Below are 25,820 nucleotides of genomic sequence, written 5' to 3' on the forward strand. Positions count from 1 at the left end.
AATACAAGATGGCAATGATACTTGTATTCCTATGGGACTGAATCCCATTTCATATGGCTGGTGGGTGAATTCAAACTAGGCAGTCATCTTGCTTGGGGAGATGTGGAAAGTGTGGAGGTAGACTGTGGAGAGGTGGGGGGCAGGGGCATTGCAGATGCAAAGGGAAGGGGTATCAGACTCTGTATCAAACAGACAAAGCTATCTACCTTGCAAGTCAGCTTTCATCAATGCAACTTTTGTCAGCAAAATAATAGGAAAGGAAAAGGCAAAGTATAGCAGCTGTTAGTAGTAAAGCACCAAGATGTCAGAGACGGAGTAACAGAAACACAGACTGTTGAAGGAGTGGAGACAGAGTGGGATTGAGGCGGACGTCTGTCCTCAGAAAGAGCCAGAGGGAAAAACTGTATTGTATGATGGAGGCTAGCCAAACTGTAGCAGCAACTACTCTCAAAATGGCATCAGCAATGTGAAGTATAATCATGCAATTGTTAAGTTATTATTATGGGAAGTGGATATGCTTTGTCTGATATGTTCAGTAAAATTTAAAGTAATGGGAAAGTGCATATTTTCTCTCATGCATATTCTGAAATGGTCCCTGCTGTAGTCAAATACTATCAGCAGCTATATGTTACCTTCTGACTCCTTTAACACAATTCAATAAACGTGTTATCATAGAAGCCATTTTCTATTGAGAGCGACCATTGATACTGTGCGGCACAAAACGAAAACAGCAAGTTTGACGGACCCAAACAGGGCGCTGAATTTGATTATATTTGTAATGCTGGGACATGAAAAGATCGGATGTTGTGTACTCAATTGAAAAAGAGCAGATGAATTGTGAAATTAAACTAAGTGAGTGAAGTTGAAAAATAAATCAAATATTGTCTCTGAATGTGGTGCACACATTAGACTGGGCAAATGATATTCATGCATGCAACAAAGGCTTCATACATAATTCAAAAGGACTGCTTCTGGCAAACTCTCAGATCCAGCAAGCATGCACAGAGCAAAACAAAATGGGGATAAAATGGGAAATAACACTGGCAGGACAAATATGGCAGAGAGAATAATCAGATTATGGCTAAGTGCAACAGAAATGATTGCCTGTGGTGGAGTGTCAGAGCTTGATGCATTCTAACAGAATACTAACACACTTTATGGATGTTAAATTATGTGTCACAGGTTGGCAGCGTGGGTGACTCACAGTGTACATGTGTCCTTGTCAGATGCAGCAACACAGTACTGCATAGTGTCGCAATGACCCTTTAGGATAGTTTTGTGATAATGAAGGGAAGCCAGAGTAATTAAGAGAATTAAAAGAAAGCTTTTCTGATTTGATCAGTGAAATCAGATTTAAATGGATCAATAATAATACCTATAAAATTCAAACCTGAGCTTTAATTAGGACATGTTGTTAACTGAGCGGAGGAAACAAAGTTTGAAAGCAACATACAGAGTTTAAGTGTCCTTTTTGGGCTGAGAGACTACCCACCTTCACATCCTCTCTCTATCTGCCCCACACAATCCAGAGCATCTGACATCAAGTCCGGGAGCCGCCCGTTCAGATCCATGGATGCCAGGCAACCTTGAAAACCTTCCTTGGCATGCACCAGTTTGGGCAGCTCCTTGTACATCTCCTTAGCCACCCCACCAATATAAAGGTTACCTGTGCAGAAATGAAAAAAATGACAATACTGACCTCTAGTGGAAAGAAAACATGCTTATCATATCATGCTTGTTACAATCAACGAAGAAGCATTTTAAAATTGAAAGCACAGCATTGTAATTGGGCTTGCAATGAATTTTCTAAAGACCCTTAATTAATGATAAAAGTTGTTTGATAAAGTATTGTATTCAAATTAAGGAGTGCAGGAGGTTAATTATTGTCAAACATGTTTTAATTGCGTCAAATTACATTATATTGTACAATAACTTAATATCAATATTGTTCTTTTTCATGTCCAAGTCAGATATTTGTCATCTGCTTTGTACTGTTTCATTAACTATTTTTAATAACAATAATTACAACATTCTTCAAGGTAGAAAACTATCTATTCCAATAACCTACCAGTTAGAAATGATTTTATCTTGTTTATCTGGTCTGCAAGCACATGTGGTCTTTTGTATGAAGTTGTTGCTCCAAACGCACACCGTTAAGGTTGGCTACTGAACAAATGTGGGCTGAGTTATTTGCTTAAGGGTATCTCAGTGGTGGTAATGCGTAAGGGCCAGACATTGTTTTTCTTTCTTTTCATTCACAAACCTGCTTCTCTGACCTCTAGGCCACTGCTGTCCCAATTTAATGAAATCTAGAAAAACTAGATCAATTCGCTATAGCTACGCACCCTTCAGGTCCAGGTTTTTGGCTCCTGTGGTTGTCTGCGTGGTGACCTTGGTATCAATCTTGACAGTGTGGAGGTTGTTGGTGTCCCTGGAGATTATGACATTGTGCCAGTGGTTGTCGTTCAGGGGCTTGTTTGAGTTGCCTTTGATCAAGTGGGCTCCATTTCCCAGGTCGGACACATAGTGCAGGTAACTGGAACCGGATATTTAACAACATGGGTGGATGCAACCATGGACAGGAATGGAAGGACACGAAAGCATGGCATTATTAAAGAGACTTAGATAGTATTGCAGCCAGGGGTCTGCGAAGCTTTTCAGTCATCCAGGTCATAGTTTTCCAAGTAGTATTACAGGTGTAAAAATCCCCCAAAATGCATGTAGTTTACAGGGTACTTTTTACCCACATATTTGTCATCAAGTCCTCAACAGACCACATGCATTAATTTATAACAAGAATAATAAAGTCAAGTCATTAAAAAAACTCTGAAAACTGGAGCGAGAGCATGTGAATGTGTGGTGTTGCTTTGTGCCTGTGCGTTCAAATATGGAGATATGAGAGTATCAGAAAGTACAGCTGTCTGAAAAGGAGCTAAATAATTGGCAGGTTGCAGAGTTTACAAAAGGTTCTGGGCTGTGCTGAACAAATTGGTCTTAAATTCTTTGGTTTACAGGCAATTTATGATTTGCATGCTCATGATAATTAAAATGTATGACTTTAATGTTTAGCACATTGAATAATACCTTTACTTCAGGCATTACTTAAAAGAAGGTCATTCTATAGCTGCATTTCAGCAGTAGTTGATTCCCTTTTATGTTGGGTATTTGTTGTGCCTTCATGAAGATTAAAAAGAACAGTAATAGCCGACAGCTATTTCAGTAAATATTCTGGCAAAGGGGTGATAAGAAAAGAATTTGAATTCCCATGGTAATGGCATTAAAAGCTGTCAGAATTGTATTCTGTTTGCAAACTGTCATATTGTATGAAGAGCTGCATTATTAAAATCATAATCCCTTTATATGGAGACTCTTACATAAATAAACATCTTGCTACACTAATATAAAACTAATTCAACACAGTATAAAGCTTTGCCAGCTTTTACACCTGGCGGCAGGTAGTTCTGCCCTACAAATCAAGTAATGTGTATGTAAAGGGAAACACTTTGTAGCTGTGTAGTCGCTGTAGCAAGAGAGCCACCAACACCAAATCAAACGTCAGAGTACTGGCAACATTTTTGTTTGACAATTTATCTTAGGGCAAGGCACAGCGACACACCACAACAATGACTCCTGCACATACAATGGCGTCAAAACAGCTATAAAAAGGAACAAAATATCTTACAGGTTACCACTTTAAGGTCTAAAATGTGACTAGATCTACTGTAAATAAATGAGAGAACAGTCGGTCAATGTTCCTGCATTCATATTTTGGCTGTACACTTACCCTTTGACCAGCTCCACCACAATGAAGTCATTTCCATCCCCGCTGTTATACAGGATGAGGCCATCGGAGGAGGTGGTTTTGAACTGAAAGAAAAGGTGCATGGAGTAGTAGGCCTGCAGAGTAGTGAGGGTCACATAGCTGGAGCGCGACTTGAAGGTGACAGGGTCAGCAATGATGTTCTTGAAGCCAATCATGGCATTGAGCTCACAGTAATCAATGTCACCGTTTTTACAGAGGTCTATGTAGGCCATGCCATTGAAGGAGAGGCTCTGGAGGTGGCCAATGAAGTTGGACGGCACCATGGACATGAAGCGCTTCTCTGTTATAATGCCCGTCTCAATGTTATGGAACTCCAGTTGGGTGTGGTCTCCTGCCATTTGACCTTCGCATCAGCAGAGGGGAAGATGGGGAGAGGAGGTTATTGGGGATATATGACAATTAAAGCGCAAAGCTTTGCAGCCTCTAAATAATGACTACTAAAGAACTTTAATGTTAGATGCAGACATTTTCTTCGTCCTCTTAAGGCAAACGTGGCCCCACAGTTAGTCCAAAAGCAGCAGTACCATTTTCTTTAACAGGTACCATTGTCCCATAATGACAAAATTCAGCACACATTGTGCCTTAATTAGAATTTTGTAGCCATCTTTAGACATTTAGCCAAAATCATTCTGTTAGAGGACATTTTCAACCTTGTCTGATGAATTTCAAACAGCAACTTGTTGTCCAAAATGGATGTGAGAACTTGAATAAAAAAACTAATGAATAAAGGTTCTCTCTAGATGAGAAAAGCATCTAACCTGCAACAGTACAGTGTCTTACAGAATAATACACTTGAAGTTGTCTTTCATTCTGCAATAGAGCTTGTGTCTTACCTAGAAACTGTTACAGATAATTTCAGTTCACAGAAAAAAAAACAAAAAAAAAACACGATTCTGACAGAGGAACACAGGAGGAGAAGTACCTTCCACGGGCAGCAGATCATCTACGGTCAGTTTCAAACTCTTGCCCCTCCTGAACACACGAACTGTGTGCCACTCATTATCGTTCACATTCTGACCCGCAAAAATAGTCTCTGGACCTTTGCCTGCAGGACAGTCCAAACAGTGGTTAACACACATGCATGCATCCACACCACATACATCACACAAAGGCTGGGAGATGGAAAGGAGGACAGATCGGACAAGTCAAGAAGTTTGACAGAGGCAGAAAATATTAAGATAAACATCGTTAATGGACCATAAAAACACATCATTCTGACTTGCATTTGCTGTACAGTTCGCACCATTAGATAGGGCATCACATTTCTGGATTCTCACTGAACACCATTTTCAAACCAAGAGGAGGGAGGCAGGAATCAGGATGTCACATTATTATTACCAACAATATTTACATTAACTGTTTTGCTGTAAATGTATAGTGTCTAAATAAACATGGGATACTTAGACTTTTCATTACAGCTGCTCTCTCATTCTGGTGAGACTTTTTCAGTCCTATTACGCCACTTGGGGGCAGCAAATAACTACCTACGACGGAGCAAGGCACTTAACAATAGAGCATCACTCTCCATCTTGTTTACCTACGACAGTGCAACCCAGTATTTGATTTCTCAACCACATGAAATGAAATAGCAATATGGAAAGAAATAATTGCGTAATGGAAGCTATATGATTGGTGGTCAAAAGAACCCCTTAAAAGCAAAACAGATAGGCCATTGTCCCTGGAAATCCAGGAAATACAGAATGTGATTTTTATCAGCGCCCCTGAAAATAAATCTGGTGTTTTGGAAATAACAGCAGGTAGCTTGTATTTTCAGTAAGACTATAGAAACCGCACATATTCTATTAAGTCTGATGCACTTTCATTAAATCCAAACGACCATTCAGCTGAATAACTAATAACAATACTCCAGATCTCTGAGTCATTCATTCACTGAATCCTGAAACCAGCATTTTTATATTGATGGAGATGCCACATAGATTCACGGTACTAAAAGCCTCAAAGAGAGATGATCAAATTTAGAATCACAGATAAATCGGAGCGACTGCACCACATCTCTATGATCTCACGAGCAGAAAGGGGGTGGGTGGGACATCTCTCCAAAATGTGCTATTGCATTTAGAAATTCCAACATTAGTCCAATTGGGGCAGCACGTTTTCTTGCAGCCTCCGTGTTTGCTATACAGCTCTGATGTTTTCCTGCTGGGCACATGACCAAACAGGACCAATGAGGACGTGCCACAGTGACAGTATTAAAATCCCCAGGCTTTGGATACCTTGCCCACTATGGGGAGCTTTTCAGATGGGTGCCAGGTTCATTCCCCTGCACCCATTTATGCCTATTTATTTCCTCCTTTTCTGCAATCTTCAAAGCCCCGATGCAATGTGTATGCAAATCTGAGAGTGGCAAAGTACTGGGACACACTCAATCTCAGAGGCACAGTTCTGCTTTGTAAGCACTAAACACCGGGGCAGGATTGAAACCAGACGACTGGCGAGGGATTAAGGAGGAGAGATATGAAATAAAGGGATGGAGTTGGACTTGAAAGCATGCTTGATCTTTGCCTTCCATCATCCTGTCCTTGTTGCTCTCCAAGGAGGAAAGAAAGGGAAGGGGAAAAGAGGTCAATCGTATTAAGAAGCACATTCCTGCACAACATTCACTACTGTAGGGCCTGGGTTTACGCCTGTAGTGCAGTCTATGGTCCAAACCAACAGCTGCTGGCCAGACATTAAGGGCCTTCAGTCCACTGTCTGCCGAGCCCAGTCCCCTCTTGTGCCCACACTGATGGTGATCTATCTGCAGTGATGGATCTACAGTGATCTCTCCCTGCCTCATTGACTTCAGGCCCAGGGGAACAGTGGAGAAGTGTGGCATGGGGCAGCATGAGAAGATGTGATTATCCAGTCAATCAGCTCTGGCTGGCTAGATGACAGGCCGGACACTGGTGCTGCCTGCCCTGACACTGTGACTCACCCAGGTGGGGGGGGGGGGAGTTCTCGCTGACCAAGCAGCAGGCCACTACTGCTGGATTACCATCAACACAGACATCAAAGCGGGAGCAAGGAAAGCTTAGCAGGCTACCACGCTATGCAACCTGCATGTCCAGTCAGTGTCTCGCTAACTGAACCACTGTGAAAATGTTTGAGCGAGCAGAGGTTTAATAGTGTCAAAACAACAAATGATGACAATCAACACTAATCTGCTGTTTCTTGGCCATTTGCATTTGCGTTTATTTGTTCTACAAACTGAGACTGCTCAATGCTGAAAATGCTGGGTTGTTTTGAACAGGCTCGATCTAACAGCCATCACATTACTAACATTAGAGTGTTGTTTTTGTTTGTTTTTTTAGCAATAACTGCATAATGATGTCATATTAACTACATTCTGGGTTGCCAGGAAAGTCCCTCAGCATGTTGTAACTTTTGGGGATATCAATGGGTTTTTTTCTCCCTAGCTTTTAATTTAAGTAGCTAATGTTTGTTACAATGACCGCAGAGCCAATGTGTTAGCCTCTTTATGAAACTAATTCAGTGCAACCAAAGAACATCGTAATTATTGTTCCTTAATTTCTGCACTGTTCTTTTTTATTGCTGCTGAAGGGAGGGGAACCTAACTTTTTTTAGGAGAGCAGGGAAGGTTGTTTTATGTTTCTTATCCCATATGTGTATCTTATTTCAGTCTTCCCTTATAAGATTTGTTACAGGGTCCAAAAAAAATATATTAACAAATTCCAAGTGTCTTGCTTTTCTAGAACAGCAAAACAAGAAGTCCATCTTCACTCTACAACCCCATAATTTTCTTACAGTGCCTTACCAGATCTCGCTTTATGCTGTCACAAGGGGGGATATTTTTCTTTTTACTTCAGGTTGACTCATCTACACCCCTAAATAACAGGCAGAACCAAGCAGTATGCTTAACAGATTGCTTAATTTGTTGCCAAAGCTTAGGAAAGCCTCATTTACCTTTCCCAGCATAAAGCTGAGCACCATTAAACTGTATTACAGCAGAAGGTTGGGGGGATACTTAGTTGTGAGAGGATAGGAAGGGTTTCCTTTATATTTGTTTCGGGTATTGCCAGACTGAAATCTCAATCCTAATGCATTGTAATTGGGTAGAGGGTGTCCAGTTTGATTACTGTTCTGAATGTATACACTAGCAGGATTTGCACATTTAGCTATGCACAGAAATACCGTGAATGTGTTTAATAAAGAGGTTGAAATGAAACGTTATATTATGTCTGGATCACATGTTTACATCTAACCACAAAACACACTAGATTGTGCAACAAGGACAATGTAGCAAAAAAATGCAAAAAAACCCCAAACAAACATACATTGTAAGTGCTCAGTAATAATGGCAATCAAATGTATGTCTTTGGCTGATAAGTAGGCAGTATATATGTTACCCTGTATGCATTCTCCCTTTGAATTGCCCTCTCATCTTCTAGCATGCACCCAGCCATAATAGCCATGTAAAAGAATCTCCTGCTGCTCTTTCACAATAAATAGGTCAAAAACCAAAGATTGATGCGTGGAAAAGATCAATTATGAGAAAGCAACAGCCTTGAGATGTTGCCCAACAAGGTCATGGGGAGAGTAATCACCTAAAGATGCCCTCATCACTGATTCCTGGCTTACACTGTAAATTGTGATTATCCTGCAGTTTAAGGTAATGAATAATAGAAGACCAGAATGGCAGACAAAAAAAAAGCCAATCTGTCGCAAGATATTTTTAGTTCATATTTTTAGTTTGTTGTCAGTCAGTGGCTGTTAACAGTGTTTAAGTCGAAGTGGCAGTGTTTTCTTCAGACAGCTCTGGGCAGCCCCAGGGAGCCTAGGTCCCTAATTGACAGTGATGTGTTCTTTGAGTCGGTGCTGAAATGCTTCATCCACCAAGCTGACCAGAGCTGCAGCGCCTGACAAGACACATTAATTAACACAGGGGAAAAAAGGGGACTAAAATAACACAGAGAAAAATAACAACCTAGAAAAATGAATTAAACACTAAATCTTCATAAGTGGAAATGCACTGGCTTAACACAGTTCTTTCAAGAACTCCAATTAAACATTTTTTATGACACAAAAAGGTCTGGGTCTTTTAAAGAAAGAGCTGCCGTTTTACTTATACATTAGCTTTCCCTTTAGTATATTAAATATTGATAGAATCAAAATATTTTCACTTTGAATTATAGCTTGGGTAGAAAGAATCTTATTAGTATTTTTCTATATTTTTATAAAGAAGAGGGGCGGCTGTGGCTCAGAAGGTAGAGCGGATCATCCACTAATCAGAACGTCGGTGCTCCTCCAGTCTGCATGTCAAAGTGTCCTTGGTCAAGATACTGAACTCCAAACTGGCCCTGATGGCATCAGTGTATGAATGAGTGAAGGTGATAATGAATGTAAAGCTCTTTGAGTGGTCGGAAGACTAGAAAGGCGCTATACAAGTACAGTCCATTTACTGATCGTTTTATATCTATAAAACAAATTATGGCACAGTGTCATTTAAGAGTATACTTTTTATAGAGAATAATAAAAATAAAGGGACTACACTGAGAAAATGTATACAAACAGAATTATTTAGCCAGCATACAGTTACTTAAATGCAAAAACAGACTAGTGCTGTATGTCATTTTTTCATTTTGCATTCTTAACATGAAATCATCCAGCCTAACACACATTGCTTTACGCTATGCAATTTGATTCTACTGACTAAAGCAACTATTGTATATACTGTATATCTCAAAGATCGCATGTTTTGTGAAACTTAGAGCTCTTTACCTTCAACCAGCACTTAATCCAGCAGTTCAAACATATCTTGCCCCCAGCTATTTTAGTAAAACAATGCATGCAATTAAATGTAACTGGAAAATATTAGTCAAGAAAAATGAATAAGTAAATATAGAAATAAAACCAAATGTGTGGAAAATACTAGTATAACAACCACTGGTGTCAATATATGCACGGATGCTTCCACACTAACCTCATAAACCAAGAATGACCTTTTAAAGCATCGGAAGGGGGAATTAGAGCTTATTTGCACGCACAAACAAGGGATGCAATCCAAGATGCATGAACAATGCTATTTAGCATTTAGAAAGGTGTTAAAAAGGGCTGGCTCACAGAAGCATGTCTAGAGGTCACATCATGTGATTCTGTGTGGAGGCGTTTGCTGTATAAGTCTCCGCTTCTCATCAGACAATGACCTTCAAATACTGTAACATTTTACACACAAAGAGATCCAACCCCAAGTATCTGCAGAGAGAACAGTTTGTCCTTATAGACAGTATGTGACACTGGCAGTCCATTATACAGCTCAAACCGTCTAATTTCTGTTGGTATTTACTGATACAGAGAGTGTGTCGGTCACTATAGGATCATTAAACAGGAAGAAGGCTCACGTATTATGACTTCAGAGAAGTAATTATTAATTCATCACTGTTCCTGAATAATAAATATCAGGGATATTTAGCTCCCAAAATATTGCAATGTAACCTCTTTGTTGAAACACACACACACACACACACACACACACACACACACACACACACACACGTGTATCCACCACAAAATATATTCTTGCTCCCTCCCTCTTTCTCCCTTTCTTTCTGCTCTGTAAGGCAGGTTAATGAGAATAATAAAATCACACTCTGTATTTCCTCTGTGCCGTGAATAGCCTCATCAATTTACAACCGGCATTTCATGCCGAAGTAGAAAGGAAACCCCCCCCAAAAAACAATAGAACAAATAAATAGGGAAATCATGCATGTTCAAAATGCCTGCACTTCCAAAGCATGCGTTTTATATCAGCCTGAATTCATGAGTGAAAAGGTTTGTTAATTAGAAACAACTCAAAGTGTAGAATCACAGCTAACTGCCAAATTTGGGTTTGTCATTAATTTAAGCCTCCTTCCATCTCCTCCCCACTGCTCATTATTCTCCTGGACAGTTGACACAGACAACATCACTAAGCATTTCTTATGTACCCGTAGCTCTTTGAATTGGTATGATAAAATGTATGTAATATTTATCTCAGTGCAAAGTGCAAGTCAGATATATATATATATATATATATATATATATCAGATTTTGGTCAGGGTCATAAAAATTCTATAAAAAAGCTGCTGTAGAGAAGCACTTCTAGAGGCTAAATCATGTCCAGAAACAATAAGAGTAAAAGAAGAAGAAAGGTGAACAGTAACTTACTGGAGGTACAGTTAATCCTGATACAATCTAGATGGGGAAGAATAGATGAGATATAAATTCATCTTTCAACGTTACAGCTGCAGACATCATTAAAGCATACAGTCCACCCCTCTGGGGACACACACACGGACGCTGTCCGTCCTCTGATGCTCTCACCCATGGCCCCGAGCTGCAGCGAGCTGGTAAAAGCACTGCAGTGTGATCATGTCAGAGGAGCACAACATGGTTTACAGGAATACATGATCCAGCAATATAGAAAAGAAAGTCTTAAGTGGTTATAAAACAATGTTTGTATTGATTTGTTGTTCCATGTAGCCAAACAAATTGCCCTTTTAATTTTTTAACATGTGATCTTGTACACAGTGTGAGAGCATCAGATTTTGGTCAGGGTCAGACAGGGCCAGCAGGAAGCTATTTTAACTCTCTCCATTCTCTCGACCTGTCAGTCTAACTATCTACCCATGCATGATGACACATCAACATTTTTGCCATGGTTATTTTGCACCTCTATATGTTGTCACACTCACTAAACACAATGTTACAATAAATGAATGATGCAACGATTGCATTAGTAAGTCTACAATTTGTGGTGGTGCTATAAGTAGGACTAGCAGTTTAAAATTAATTGGAGTAAGTAAACTAATGTTCTGTATTGAAGTAAATCTTGATATACTTGTACTTTTACTAACCTACTTTACTTGAGTATTTCAATTTTATGCTACTATGTACATAGTTGTTGGTTTTCAGATTAGCTGTTTACATATGGTCATTCTAAAATTGGTAAAATTTGCTCTCACCTCAATCAGCATTTTATATATATACAGTATATGGTAACATGCTGAAGCCATTCTACATAATAAGTAAGACTTGCAATAATGGATTATTTTAAATTGTGATAATGCTTCTTCAACTTAAATTATAATATCTGAAAACTTCCCACTAGTGAAGCCTAGTAAAAGCAGCATTACTATTATTTAGTTTTAATGATTGTCTTGATCCTTCCACAACAGCAATACAATAACTAACCAATCTTCTAGCACGCACCAATGTCATATATCCTGCCACTATTTCTGTGTCTTTTTTCCCCTCTCTGTTTCCTAAGGCTTAGCTCATGCCGTGCTCTGAGAAAGGTGACCCAGATCGAACTCCCTTCCCGCCTTCCCGTTTGGCCCTGCCTGTCGCGTGTTGTCAACCACAGCAGAAAAGTGGTCGCAAACAGCCAGAGACCAACACCAGCCCACCCTTACAGGGAATGCTCTGCTTTTTTTGAAGGGGATTGGGGAGGGGTTTCAAGGGCTGATGGCTGGGGACAAACTTAACAAAACTCTAAAATGTGTCAAAGATAATTCAAAAGAAAACAAAACACAGTGACCTGTTGTTTTTCATCAGAGGGCATCTTTTTCTAGTCGCAATGATCGGACTTGTCAGCCCTGTAAGTGTGTGGCGCTGTTGTCTTCCGTGGTGGGACACACGCTTCCTCATTGTTGACAGCAGACACAGACTGTCTGCTTTGTATGCACCGCTAAACGGCTCCGCTTAGGGAGCCCATTTCTGTTTAGCCAGTGGAAAGGAGAAATAGATGGCTATCATTTGTGCGGCATTGCTCTGTTTGAGAAATATCAACCTTTTTTTTACAGGCATCATTGGGTTCTTTCCTGAACAAATAAGCACACGTACACACACTGTCCTTCGTTGTGTCCTCAATTTGCTTTATGCTTTTCCTGTACTCATTTAGGACACAGTTAGTAAAGTGCATAGGTGAAATGCTTAAAACAATTTCCACAACTCACAACTAAGGGCTGCATCATATTAGGTAACCACTAGCTGAGAGGAGTGATATTATAAACGTACTCATCTTCAGAAGAATTATTTGCTTCCTCATATGAATGCCAACCGAATGTATTTAAAAGGAAACAGCACCAGGAAAGAGTACCACAGTGTGTGCGCTGGAAGGGCAATTGCCTTACACATGTAAGGATGTTGATTTGAGGTTAGCTGATGGAGTGGGCAGCGAGCATTCCCTGCTGGGCAACAGCAGCTGTGTGCTCAACTGGCAGTGAGCGGAGAGCCGCAGACTCTTGCCATTGAAAGCCTTTACACCTTCTCCCTTCTACTGAAAAAATGTACATGGCATCAGTATGTGTGTATGTGTGTGTGTGTGTGTGTGTGTGTGTGTGTGTGTGTGTGTGTGTGTGTGTGTGTGTGTGTGAGAAAGAGAAAGATAGAGTGAGAGTGTGTATACAACACGTGACTTTGCTGCTGCAGTCGGTGTTATGTCCAAGGCACTACCTAAATTGACAGTCAGGCGGACCCGGCCGCTCTCCAGCTCTAGACGCAGGGTGTCAGCAGACTCCCGGGATGTGGTGGCTATTAGGATGCCATAGGCTCGCTGGGAGCGGAAGCGCAGGGACACATCCTCGGCTTCTGTGTGCATCACCACTGGCAGCTGGACCTTCATAAACTTACTGCCGTCATAGCTGAGCACGGTTGCCTCTGCAGAGAGAATAAGGAGGAGATCAAGATGAGTGATCTGTAAATTGGAGGGTAGCAGTTTTACAGTAAACCAATGGCCAGGCCTGTCAATTCAGCTTCAAATGATATCCTATTTGTGGATACAATTTAGCATTGTGACTTTCAATCTTGATGGAAGAAACCCACTAGGGAGGAGATATTAAAGAGTGAATATGTATCTGGAGGTCACCAAACACAGAGTGAGAAAGCCAATTATTGCATGTCTGTTAGACAAATGCACTCAGATGCTATTGCTGCAATTCAAGCTATGCTGTGAGCAAGCCTACCAGCCTGCACTAACTTGTCACCAAGCATCCAGTCCGTTCATGGAGGAATGATTAAAACATGAAGCTGAGAAACACGGGGACGGCTACAGTCTCCCAGGATTATCTCTGGATGTGTTTCTCAGACATGTGCTTTTCAGGTTTGTTAGGCTAGACTACTGCGTCTCACTGACAGCAGACACACACAGTCACTCTCAATGCTGGTGAATCCAACAATTAGGTATCAAGAATTACAAATACAATACAAAATCAATGGGTCAATACAAAACTCACGAGTAAGTTACTCCTAAATGGAATGTAGGCATATTCGTCACCCAAAAGCAGTGAGTAAAGACGAGTCAGGTCTTGCATCACTTTACACTGTGTACTACAGCTGACAGCTACCCAAACCCCCTGCAAAGTCTGAGTCCTGTCTTCTCTGTGCCAGTTTAGGTGGTGGCCTCCATCACTGACAACACAGAGTATGGCAGCAGATACACACTGGGTCAGCAGTGAACCCCCACAAAAAAGGAAATAAAGGTAACTCTATCAATACAAACTAACAGAGTTCATGTTTTACTGGAGAACAAGTGGCAGCCTTGCATTCACAATTTTTGTAACTGCAATATAATAGTGACAAACTACAAAAGGACAAATTGATATTGACTGAGGAAAATAACACAAACGGTGACAGTATCGTAATAGTCTGTGGACCTTGAATATTGAGCTTCTGCTCAGGGTGACTGCATTTACTCAAAGCATTAGGCGGCCGTCTGGAGAAATGCAGGGGAGATTGTTTAACGCTGGCAAGGGGTTGTAACAGCATTTCCGGTAGTGTAACTAAACCATAACCCAATAAGAAAGCCATTACTGCAGCTGCAGCGCTGAGACAGATAGAACCCGAGTTGGGGGGGACAGGAGATGGGGAGCGGTGGGGGTGGTGGGGGCGGTGGGGGCGATAGGGTGACGATGTACACACACCACCTCATCACCACTTCCGAGTCACACAGAGCCAATGTCGCATCCATCCCCTGGGATGACTCCGTCACATTCCTCACCCAAATCCAATTTCTCCACGCCCTCCTGGGGTATGCTGCAGATGACAGGGGCGTGTGACAAACGAGTTCTCACTGCTAAACTGTCTGCTTCCTGCCAGGCAGCTAAAGCAAAGAGCTGCATTTAGAAACTGTTAGCAGATGCCAGGAAAAACAGAGCAACTGTTCAAGCCCCTAATACTTGAAATATGTAATATTAGCTAGCACTTAAACCCAGTGAGACTATTTTCTAGTAGCAGCACTTTTTTTTGTATGTAACTATGCTTAATGCTGTAAGCAAATAAACAATAAGTGTCTGTTGCTCAGGTGTATGTTTACGCTGGGAAGATGGGATGTGAAAATCATTACTGCCAAACAGTGAGTGATAGATCTGAGTGCTGAACTGTATAGAATTCCTACTCCAGCATAAACCCTACCCCTTTAAAATGCCTCAGTCTGAAATAGGATGCATTTTATATTTGTGAAAATATACTCACGGTAAAAAGGAAACTAAACAAATCTGACAGTATATGCGCTGATAATGATAAAAGTATCTTCTTAAAAAAGTATAGCATTGTGTCACCACTGTTATGTTAATCACCAACTGTATATAACAATCAGCATGGAGTCTGGTCAATTGATTTTGGTTATGATTGTTATTATTATTGTTATTATTAAAACACGCCTACTAAAAATCAAGGTAAGAGGAAAAGTAATGATGGGAAGTACCCTTTGCAACATCTGGTGATACCAAAGAATAATTTATTCCTATGCCTAAGCTTGATTTTTTTCAGACTGAAAAGATGGATCAAATTAAATCACAAGTGGAGTAAATATTGCATTTCATTCAAGATGTCACCTTTGCTGAGATTCATATAAGAGGTTGTCCAAAATGCCATAAATAAAAAAGGTCCAAATAGATGTGAAAATATTGAGAATGACATGTGAGGGAATCATTACCTAATGCAAAGTGAGCACCTGCCAAAAATCCAATCCTGGAAGCCAAGACATTTATAATGGCACTCCTGTGTTTAATATCAAAATAAATTGAGAGTACTGAAGCTGGAGCTTCTGTATGTGCCAACCCAACATGAGGCTGTCACAGGGGAGATGGAGCATACCAAACTTAACCAAGCATTCATTTTCTGTCTTGTAAAGCACAACACAACATTGTTTTCTGATTTTCACGAAAAAACAAGAAGTGATGGGGGGCACTTTCAGATAACTAACAAATAAGGCTGTGCTACTAACAAGGGCGAGTACTGGCAGAGAGACACATAGTTCTTCCTCCAATCTCCCCCAAGGAGAAGAGGCTCTGCAGGAAGGGAGAGCTGTCAGCTGCATATCACAGGATTGTGATGTCCTAGAGTATAAGGGCACCAGGCCCAATCCAATTCAAAATTTGCCGGAAAAAACACCTGCCAAAGGCTTTTAGAAAATGTTTTTATGGCTCAGAGATATCATAAATAATTCAAAGCTGCTCATGTCTTCTTCACCGCAGCCCTCTTTGAGTATCTTAGTATACACAATCCAAGAAACAGACTCACTGGCTATTAAAAGTGTGAAAACAACCTGCCTACTGAGTGGATTTCCAGTGACAGGGAAAATATTCTCTCTCTATATAGAAAGAAACATCATCATTGTGGGCAAAATTCACATCTGCTTCTCTGTGACCATACGGCAATTTCATTAGGGGCTACAAAATGAGAGCAAAGAAAGAAAATGGATCAGTGTGTCCGCTCAGAGAGCTGGAATCTGCAACTTCAGAGAGAGCTGTCAAGAATACAAGCAACAGCCAAGATGGTAAAGATTTAGTATATGCGAATTAGGTTTTTCAGCCCATTGAGACTATTAAAGGAGAATTACCACTTAGTTTAATGATTTATGAGTTAATCTTCAGTCTTTGGTCTTTGCCGTGGTAAGGTCTCTCAACAAGACCTATTATACAAAGCTGTAGAAAACAGACATCAAAAGCCATAATACTTAAACATAGTGCTTTGACAAAGACTGTGAGGCTCATTGAATGTTTCCTTCAGGTCCGTTCACTAACACAAATTTGAGTGTATGTCACTCTTAGCCAGATCTCTATTCCGTAACATGTGCTTATATCCCCAGAAAAATCTTCTCACAGCACGAGTCATATTTTTCATGTGTTTCAACCAATTTTCTACACATCTGTTTACAATGCTTAAGGGTGCGAGACGACCAGTTCCCTCTAATTTGTGACTATATTCAAGTGTGGTGAATGGTGACTAACACGCAGTGTGCTGTCAAAGGGCATGGTTAAAATGTGCTTTAATGCTACAACTCAGCCATACTCCCCTTTTAGGGCATTTCACAATTACGCAATAACATTCTGCACCTCTTGGCTTTAGCTTCGGGCCAATGGCAAATGGCTGTATGCTCTGAAAAGCAATACATGTGCTAAAAGAACCATTTTCTTTATAGTTAAACTACCGTAATTTAATACTAATTAGTGTTTCTATTCTAAGGTTGTGAATATTGCAATTGAGGACTATGTTTTGGAGCATGATATCCGAACACCTATTGAAGATAATGGCATTTATATATCACATCATATATTCTAATATTATGGATTCATGCTTCCAGTTAATGACATATTCCAAAAGAATGACCTATAGTTTAGGACAAATGTATTTAACAACAAAATAAATAAGATTTTAAGCTGATAAAATTCCTGCTGGCAAGCAGGTGAAAGCAGAAAAAAGCAGAGTTCTGCTATTGTGCATACTTCAGCAAGTCATGTGTGTGTGTGTGTGTGTGTGTGTGTGTGTCTAGTATATGTGGTGTACAGTGAGCATACTTGCGTAATGATCTACACATTGATCTTCAGCATTTATCTTTATTCATCGCAAGTACGTGTAAGTAAACCTCCATCTCCAACCACTGTTCATGTGAAATAATGCAGGTGCTGTCAGTGTTGGAATCCAGCATGTCACACCTCATTAGGGATTACGTGCATGTGCTGCAACGCACCTACTACACCATCTGGGAGGATGCCTTAGCCTCACACTGCAAGACTAATATTTGGGCTAATTAGCAACTGGAGGAACAATGAAGGGGAAGACATTTGGGATGCAAGGGGGAAAATTGCTTTGTCTGCTTAATTAAAATCTCTCAAAATAGGGCGAATAGCTCCATGGTTCTCTTCCGAAGCTCCACCTCCTGTTCCTTCCACTCGTTGTTGTCCTCCTCCTCCGCCATATGCAGTAGCTGTATTTTGCCACCGGGTGGTACACCATGCATGGATAAGTGAGAGCTGGGGTAATTCTTTTGACAGCTCCTCGGCCTGCTGGTGCCTGCTTCATCCTACCAGCGCAGAGGCAATCTGGAGCCATCAAAACAGCTGGCAGCACACCAGGGCCCATCCTCCATACCACTGCTCCCATTCACACTCTCGCCCGATGCCAGTCTCATACATGGAGTAGAGACAGCCGGAAAGCGAGAGAGTTGGACAGAGCAGCCGAGAAGCCAGAAGAAGCTCGAGTGTTAGGAGGGAGGAGAGGGGGTCAAAGTGGCAGAGACCTTTGTAACATGCTTTCTGCTTCTGTTTTCTGATGAGGTCAGAATGGATTATATCGTTTTTGAGTCCAAGTACATTCTCTGAATAAGTAATGGTCTTGCTGAAGTGAAACGATCTGTATCCAATGCCCACTCCACCTCCCTCATGTACTATGCCCTAATTCCTGTCAACTCATTAGCTAGAATGGAAGCACACATGTGGAGCAGTGCAGAGCCAAGCCAAACTGACACATTTATCAGAGATCGAGGGAGATTCAGTTTTGTATATTATTTTTTTATTTGGTTCTCAACAATACTAATGTCCTGTCCTGCATTAACTACAATACTGCAATTACAAGACTTGTCACATGTCATAAGACATGCATGACTAAATAAGCTGTATTCATAACAGCAAAAAGGTACAACAAGTACAACATCTCTCATGTACTTCTGTATTATTTTGCTTCAGCTGATTTCTATCAGCAGCCAGCCACCTCATCAGCATCAGACATTTTCTTCATCCCAATTACAGGATATTTACGCAACACCATTTTATAAGGTGAACGACTTAAGCACAGAGGAGAAACACGTAGCATGTAGAGATGACACATGTGACTGCGTGGGATGTGTTACATTCCAACAGGACCCCCCCCCAATGAGAGAACCTGTTCCTGCTGTCATTCCTGTGCAGACGCATCACACCGTGATAACAGTGTGACATGCTTGGGGTCTTTTTGACATTTGCCTTGATTATGCATATGTTAACTGTTTTTGCTCATTTGCTGCAACATAACAGTGTTACCACTTGAGTGCAATCCTGGTGTTAGAGATGGATTTATGAAGATATAATGTAAACATTTGTATTGATATGATATTTATTATAAATTGACTGTATAAAGTAGCTTTACACAAAGTCAATATCCAATTTGGCCAATGTACTTGGTTATTAGAAATGATTAAATACAGCATAGACATGTTATTAAGCCTGAAACATATCTAATAATATTATAAGATTCTCAACTGGTCTATTAATATAAGTTAATATTGCAAATCTCTTTGGTGAATGGACTATACATCCAACATATTCATCCACTAAGTGTGATTACGTAAATAAGCTTGAAATTCCAATTTTTGTCAGAAAATAATTGCCTCAGAGCAGACTATATTAGCTAGTGAAGGATTTGGCTTCTTCACACAGCTGGTTGTTGTTTTAATCCAGCTAGATTTCAATCAAAGAGGTCAAAGGGCAATCCTCTAGCCAAACAGGCCAACAAGCAAATGCTGAACAGGCACAAAAGTGGAGTTTCGCATAAGTGAGCACAGAAAATGTCCTTCTGACTGGTTGTTATTTTCAAATATTGGCTTTAGTGCCACAACATATAACTCTACCAACGTGAAATACTATTGAAGAATTTGAGAAGATGGGTTGACATACTTTTCTTTTTATATGCACACCTATAAAAACTGTGCTTTCCATGTAATAAACAACTGCAGAGTCAGGTGTGCGTCTGCCCCAGCTGTAAGTTGTGTGACACTCACTTCTCCTATTTCTCTTCTCTGGAGTAGAGAGGGGGATAAGTATTCTGCACCAGGTCTGGTCATGAGCGAGTGGTTTGATGAGCCAAATGGTTAGCAGAAGACAGCCAATTTACAGGCCAGTGTGCATGGTGGACGTGACCAGCAGCGTCTCAGCGGTGTGTCAGTCACCTGCCACTCAATGTAGTCTAACATCAGCCAGTCAACTCTCTAAGTACCCTGACTCATTCTGTCTGCCCCTCTGTGGCTGTCTATCTCCGCATGCACACTTTCTTTTCTTGTCTTCTGTTACTTTCAGTTTGCTGTTCCAGAGCTGCTGATGTTCAACCATCAGCCAAGATAAAAACACCAACTGGAGGCTTTTGTCTGGTGATGCTGTTGAGCCTGAACTTGAAAGGAGGTCCCTTTCAGACAAAGAAGTCTGTAGTGTACATAATTAAAACCATTCTTTTTCTGGGTGTCTTTGATGTCAATTATATTCACATTTTCACGATCCCCATGCCTACCTCAAGACAATGCATAGCAAGGTAGAAGTGTGTGACTGTGTAGCATCATCAACATTCCATAATGACAAATCCAGATGCCTACCAGGCAGAAATTATGTGCTTCCACAACAAGCAGGGTAGACAAAATGAGATAAAAACAAACTCCTACCTCTTTCACAGGAGCGTCCCAGGTATCCAGTCCCAGAGCAGTCACACACATAGCGGTTCCAGCCCTCTCTACAGATCCCATTGTTTTGGCAGGGGTTGCTCAAACACTGTTTGGGAGGCTCCTTAGAGCAGGAGGGCTTGACCCCGGCAGCCTTCTGGATCTCAGCCAGGCGCCGGACATCCTTACTCTGTCCGTCAATGAACAGATCCCGGATGCAGCCCACGTAGCCGTAGTTGAGCAGTGCTGTCCACACCTCAGTGGGGAAGACCAGCCCCATTTTGTTCTCTGGCAGACCCCCGAGGTAGAGATTGTCATCCAAGTCCAAGATCTCACTTTCTCCAGGGGCTGTGTAGGCAGTACGGAGGGTGTTGATAGAGATGGTTCCTTAAAAAAAAGATACAGTGGAATAAGTTTTTTTTTCCTTTTTCTTTGAACAACTAAGAGTTTATTCACCAGATGGACAGAATATAACACCTATCAGTGAGTGTAGGTGCCAAAAGACACTATTGCCCTTCAGCAACACAAATATGCAGAGAAGACCCATTTAAAGATGGTTTGATGAAGAAATTAGCTTAATTAGTGTTATCCATCTGGACAGGGCCAGGATTTTCTTCATTTAGAATGACTGATGGGTGTTGATAAGACACATTAATCACAGGACAGCTAGTCTATTAGTAGCCTAATCTGGGATCCCGAAGAGTATCCTCTCCATTTTCCCATAATAAATCTCATTTATCTATAAAAGAGTGGTCATAAAAAAAGAAAGGAGAGGAGAAGAAAAATTGTTGCCCCCTCTATCATTTCAACCAAACAAACAAACAAACAAAAAAAACATCACAGCCATCTTTTTGAACTTGATTAACAGACTGCAGGCCAATTTCTTTACCCCATCTCTCCTCCTGTTTGCCTCTGCAACACATAAACCTGCAATGAGAGTTTGTGTGTTTCCCCACCATGATTTATCACTCTCATTCAGGTTTAATTCTCGATCTGGAGCACGGTAAACAACAGCGGACATGACTGGACTGTAAAGCTGTGGAAAGGAAGGCCTTACTGTGGGACTCAGACCGGGTGATTAATTTGTATATGGATCTGTTACTCTCAGTGCAAGAGCCATTGTGGATCTTTAATTAATGGTGGCTGCCTCCACTGCCCACATCCTCGTCCAGTAATCTATATACCGTGCTGCTGAGGATCCGCGCGGGGGGGGGGGTTTGCAGAGAAATAGTAGTAGAAATGCTCAAATATAAAAATTGCCATAAAGTCATAATTTGCATTTTGAGTGGCAGATTCATGCCATGGCAGATATAAAGGAGCTATTAGCTGATTGCCTCAGGCTACATGGCACAACTGCTTGTATGTGGAAGAAGAGTGCAGCTTTAAAGTTACTTTTCTAGTCAAAGTGTTTATGCTGGGAAACAAGCCCTAAGCCACACATGAATTTTCAGCAGGGCTGCCTGGCACATTTTAGAGACGCATTAGATATTAAATGGGGCCTTTCACATTTCATTAGAGCTCCCATTAGCATGCATGAATATACATATCACAATTAATTATACGTATGATAAATATATGTATATTTTTTTCAGTGAAAGCACAATTCTGTTTTTCTTTGCTTTTTGAGCTGTTAAATCTGAAGAAAGGCTGCCACATGAGAAAAAAAAAAAAATTGAAGTCACTTTATAAGCTAATAATAATCATTGTTATGTATGTTCTTTACAGCCAAGGTGAGTCAGCCTTCTTGCAGAAGTGCCTGAGAGAGACAGCAAAGGACCTAGTGCACAATGATTAACCTGGTCCCACTAACATGTTCCAGCTCTTTTCTCAGGGTCTTGGCCCCAGGCATCTGTTCCAGCACTTTCCTGCCGCCACCCACTGCCCCTGCTTTCTCCAGCCACAGCTGTTGTGACTTCCAAGCTTTGCACACTTGGCAAGGGCCACCCGTCACGCAGCCAGAACAGCTCCCTTCAGGTTATAGCTAATGAGCTCACTACATCAAACTCATTAGCAAGGAAACTTTTCTGGGAGTAGAGCAGGTGCCCGGCTGAAGGATGAGCATCAGTATGGTCAGTAGGAAGTATTTACACTCTAGTTATGCCAGATTTCCCCACATGACAGATATGACAGTCATATTGTCCTAAATATTTATTGTTTGTAGCACCACTTTGTAAACCATATATTCACAAAGTTAATTCTTAAGGCGTCCTCATCTGATGGCTTTTTTAAATCTTAGGCTATCTCTACTTAAATCTTATTACAGTTGTGAACAGCAAACAAGGATGCTGTAAGTCTACAGTAAGCATGTCTGTCGAAATTGATGTAAGTGGGAGGCAAGAGAAGGATGTCAGCGTCTTTCAGGCATCTTCTCAGAGTGCTCTGCTCACTTGTCACAGTCCTGTAAGGAAGTGTGTAAACACAGTCAAGCTATGTTAAGTCAGAAGGCACTATACAATCCCATGGGGGCATGTGCCATCACCAGGCTAGCAGCATGGGAAACAAAATGCGTAACACACTGCAGGACTGCCTCTGTTTGGAGCAGTATTCATAGCCAAAAGGGAAAGGGGATGTGTCTTTGCGAGCGGCAGTGAGCATAAAAGAGGAGGAGATGGATACAGAACAAGATAGGAACATGGAGATAAAGATGTCTGGAAAGAAGATGAGGGAGGGGTGTATGATGACAGATAAGAGAGCAGATGAGGGAGCACAGCTGCAAATAATATCTGGAGAAGCAAGTGCAGGGGATGTACAGTTTACGAGATTTGATCAAAATGATGATGCAGGCACTAAATGAGGATGAATAATATTGACGGAGATCAGCATTCCAGCAAATGTTGACCACAGTTATGTCTCTCCCTCTCTTTCTCTACGGTCTGACCCATAAGAGGTACTCCATCATCAAACCTGAAGGCAGGGGTCCCGGTGACAGCTCGGATCTCTCTCACACTTTCTGCGTCAGCAGCCAGGCTCAACTTGGCATGATGTCCCCTAACCCCACTCACACATCCCCAAAACATGTTAGACAGGGGATTACTACAATCCAGTTAGGGCGATACGGCCAAATCTCTCCATGTGATTGGATTCTCTGTAGAGAGAGACACTTGTGAGTGGGCTGTGGGGTTGGGAGATTTGTTGTCTATGTGTGTGTGTGCGTGTGCACATGTTTCGGTTCGTGGACTGTACGTGTGTGCATGTTTTTGTGTGTGAAGTAGTGGTGAGCGTGCCGTGGTAGGAAGTGGGACTACAACAGAGCAATGTCCGTGTAATGTCTCTGATGAGTGACCTACGGCACTCCCGGTCCAGAAGCCCTCACTTAAAAGCAGAGTGTCTCTTAGCGTCTCTAATGCATTGAGGTTAGAAGATGCTGTCTGAGAGCGAGAGTCCATTTACAGGGTGGCTTCCAGCAGGAAGAGCCGAGCTAAACTAAATAGGGCAGGGATCATTATATGCCATTGTCACGGCTGCAGGAAAAGTTGCACATGGAGGACCCGGCTGCAGATAATTATGTCTGGCTGTTGTGTTGCACTTTTGTTTTGAGTGATGTGCTTGGTGGTGTGTATTAATAAAACATCAGATGCACAGATGAAAAGCAGAGTGTACCATATGTTTTGTGACTCATGCGCTCAGGGGACTAGTGAATTATTTTCTTATGTTTTAAAATGACCTTAATTCTATAAAATATTAACTAGAATCACTGCCCTGCAGTTGTATGCCTCTGCCAACCACTCAAGTTGCAGTTTCAACTGTCCAGACTTATATAATATATATAGCAAATAATAGGAAGGAATTGAATAAAAGCTATAAAGTATACATTTTTTGGCTAAATGGATGTTATCACTATATTGATGAGTTCATCCTAGTAAATATACATTGTTTGTTTTTCATCAACGTAGTGGATAAACAGGTACACATTTACGTGATTATTATGTAAAGATGTATTCTTAAAGAGGATAGCAACACAAAATGTGGTTCTTTTGTTTTCTCCTGGCATATTTAGATGCAAAGCTTCTCTATGAGCTGTAGATGAAACTCACTCACAGGATCACGTTTAGCCAGGCGCTCAAAATTCAGAATGAAGCAGAATGGATGAGCGAGAGGAAGCCGTGCACTGTGCTATATTGTTTATGGCATCTGTATTTGTTTTATTGTGTGAAATCTGGAATCGCCCAATTCATTTGTAAATTTTGGCTAAAAACCTGTATTGAGGTTACAATGATCTTTGACATTTGAGTCAAAAGTGTCACCTATTCAGTGACAAACTGTAAGAAATGGTAATCAGTTTCTGAGTTATGGCCAAAAACGTGTTTTGTGAGGTAACAGTCACCTTGACATTTGACCTTTAACAACCAAAATCTATTCAGTTGGTCCAAGACATATCGGATGAAAAAAACTCCCCAAAAAACAACATAAAAACCCCCCATGTATTTACGTTTGTTGAATGTCCACAAATAAACAATTTTTTTGAGTTCTAATCAACTCTGATATAAACCTAATATCAATATATTGCAATTATTTATGGACATAATAAATTTGGAAAAGCTATTGTAAAGGTGTTTTACCTCACTCAATTTGCACAAATCTGCTATTTAATGCACCATTAAAATTACATGTGTCCTGTGGGAATGAGAAATCGCATGAGGCCTTTTCAGTACAAAGGAACTGCAAAAATTCTAATGCTTCCATTTGAGGTGCCGTGCACACATCATTACACACTGCAAACAATGGTGCTTTGTGCAGTTCATGGAAATCTCGAGATGCAAGATTTTAGGTTTAGGAGGACGGCTTACTTGCTGAATTTAACTGGCTTAAATTTAAAGGGTCAGCAAAGATAAAATAGCACTAGTAAATTTCAAGATTGCTTTGTAACTTTAAACCACCATGTGTGAATGCACTGTGTCGCCAGCCTTTTTATTTTTTACACGTCTCACATGGGAAGTCATACTGCAGAGACCTCTTTATGTTCCCTTGTAAGTGTTGATGCCTTAGACTTGAGGAAAGGAAGAAAAGTTATTCTGAAATGTCATTAGTGCACAGCTCAGCACAGCACTGTGCAGTAACTGTCTCAGTCCTGGGAGAGACCACCTCCTGTTTCCATGGAAACGTAGGCAGGGTAGACAGAGAGAACAGTGAGTAGAGAGACCTCGACTAACAAAAAAAAGATGTCTGATAGCTGGTGTGCGTCAGTGTGTGTGTGTGTGTGTGTGTGTGTGTGTCTGTGTATTGTATGGTGGTATGGATGTTGTGGAGGTTAATACACAGATCATGAACGTCATCTCATTTGGCAAGGCAGTGTAAACTTTGGTTTACCATAACTAA

The 25,820-nt window shown here is 41.0% G+C and overlaps 1 protein-coding gene across 26 annotated transcripts in view; it reads right to left on the reverse strand.

Annotated features, from left to right (window-relative positions):
• LOC119917204 (neurexin-1a) overlaps nt 1–25,820 on the reverse strand; it is a 252,869-nt gene that overhangs the window by 126,979 nt on the left and 100,070 nt on the right. For 19 of the 26 annotated variants that reach the window (XM_038737391.1, XM_038737387.1, XM_038737383.1 and 16 more), the window contains 7 exons: nt 20,508–20,891; nt 13,277–13,480; nt 10,988–11,014; nt 4,746–4,868; nt 3,785–4,166; nt 2,346–2,536; nt 1,493–1,666 (listed from right to left, as the gene is read on the reverse strand). In XM_038737391.1, the coding sequence (XP_038593319.1) occupies nt 1,493–1,666; nt 2,346–2,536; nt 3,785–4,166; nt 4,746–4,868; nt 10,988–11,014; nt 13,277–13,480; nt 20,508–20,891 (1,485 nt within the window). The remainder of the gene's footprint in view (nt 1–1,492; nt 1,667–2,345; nt 2,537–3,784; nt 4,167–4,745; nt 4,869–10,987; nt 11,015–13,276; nt 13,481–20,507; nt 20,892–25,820) is intronic. The other 7 variants (XM_038737402.1, XM_038737403.1, XM_038737382.1 and 4 more) reach the window with 1 other exon arrangement.

This window comes from Micropterus salmoides, unplaced genomic scaffold (assembly GCF_014851395.1).
Source record: "Micropterus salmoides isolate LMB-PRFRI ecotype aquatic unplaced genomic scaffold, ASM1485139v1 Ms_hic_scaffold_22, whole genome shotgun sequence".
Classification (NCBI taxonomy): domain Eukaryota; kingdom Metazoa; phylum Chordata; class Actinopteri; order Centrarchiformes; family Centrarchidae; genus Micropterus; species Micropterus salmoides.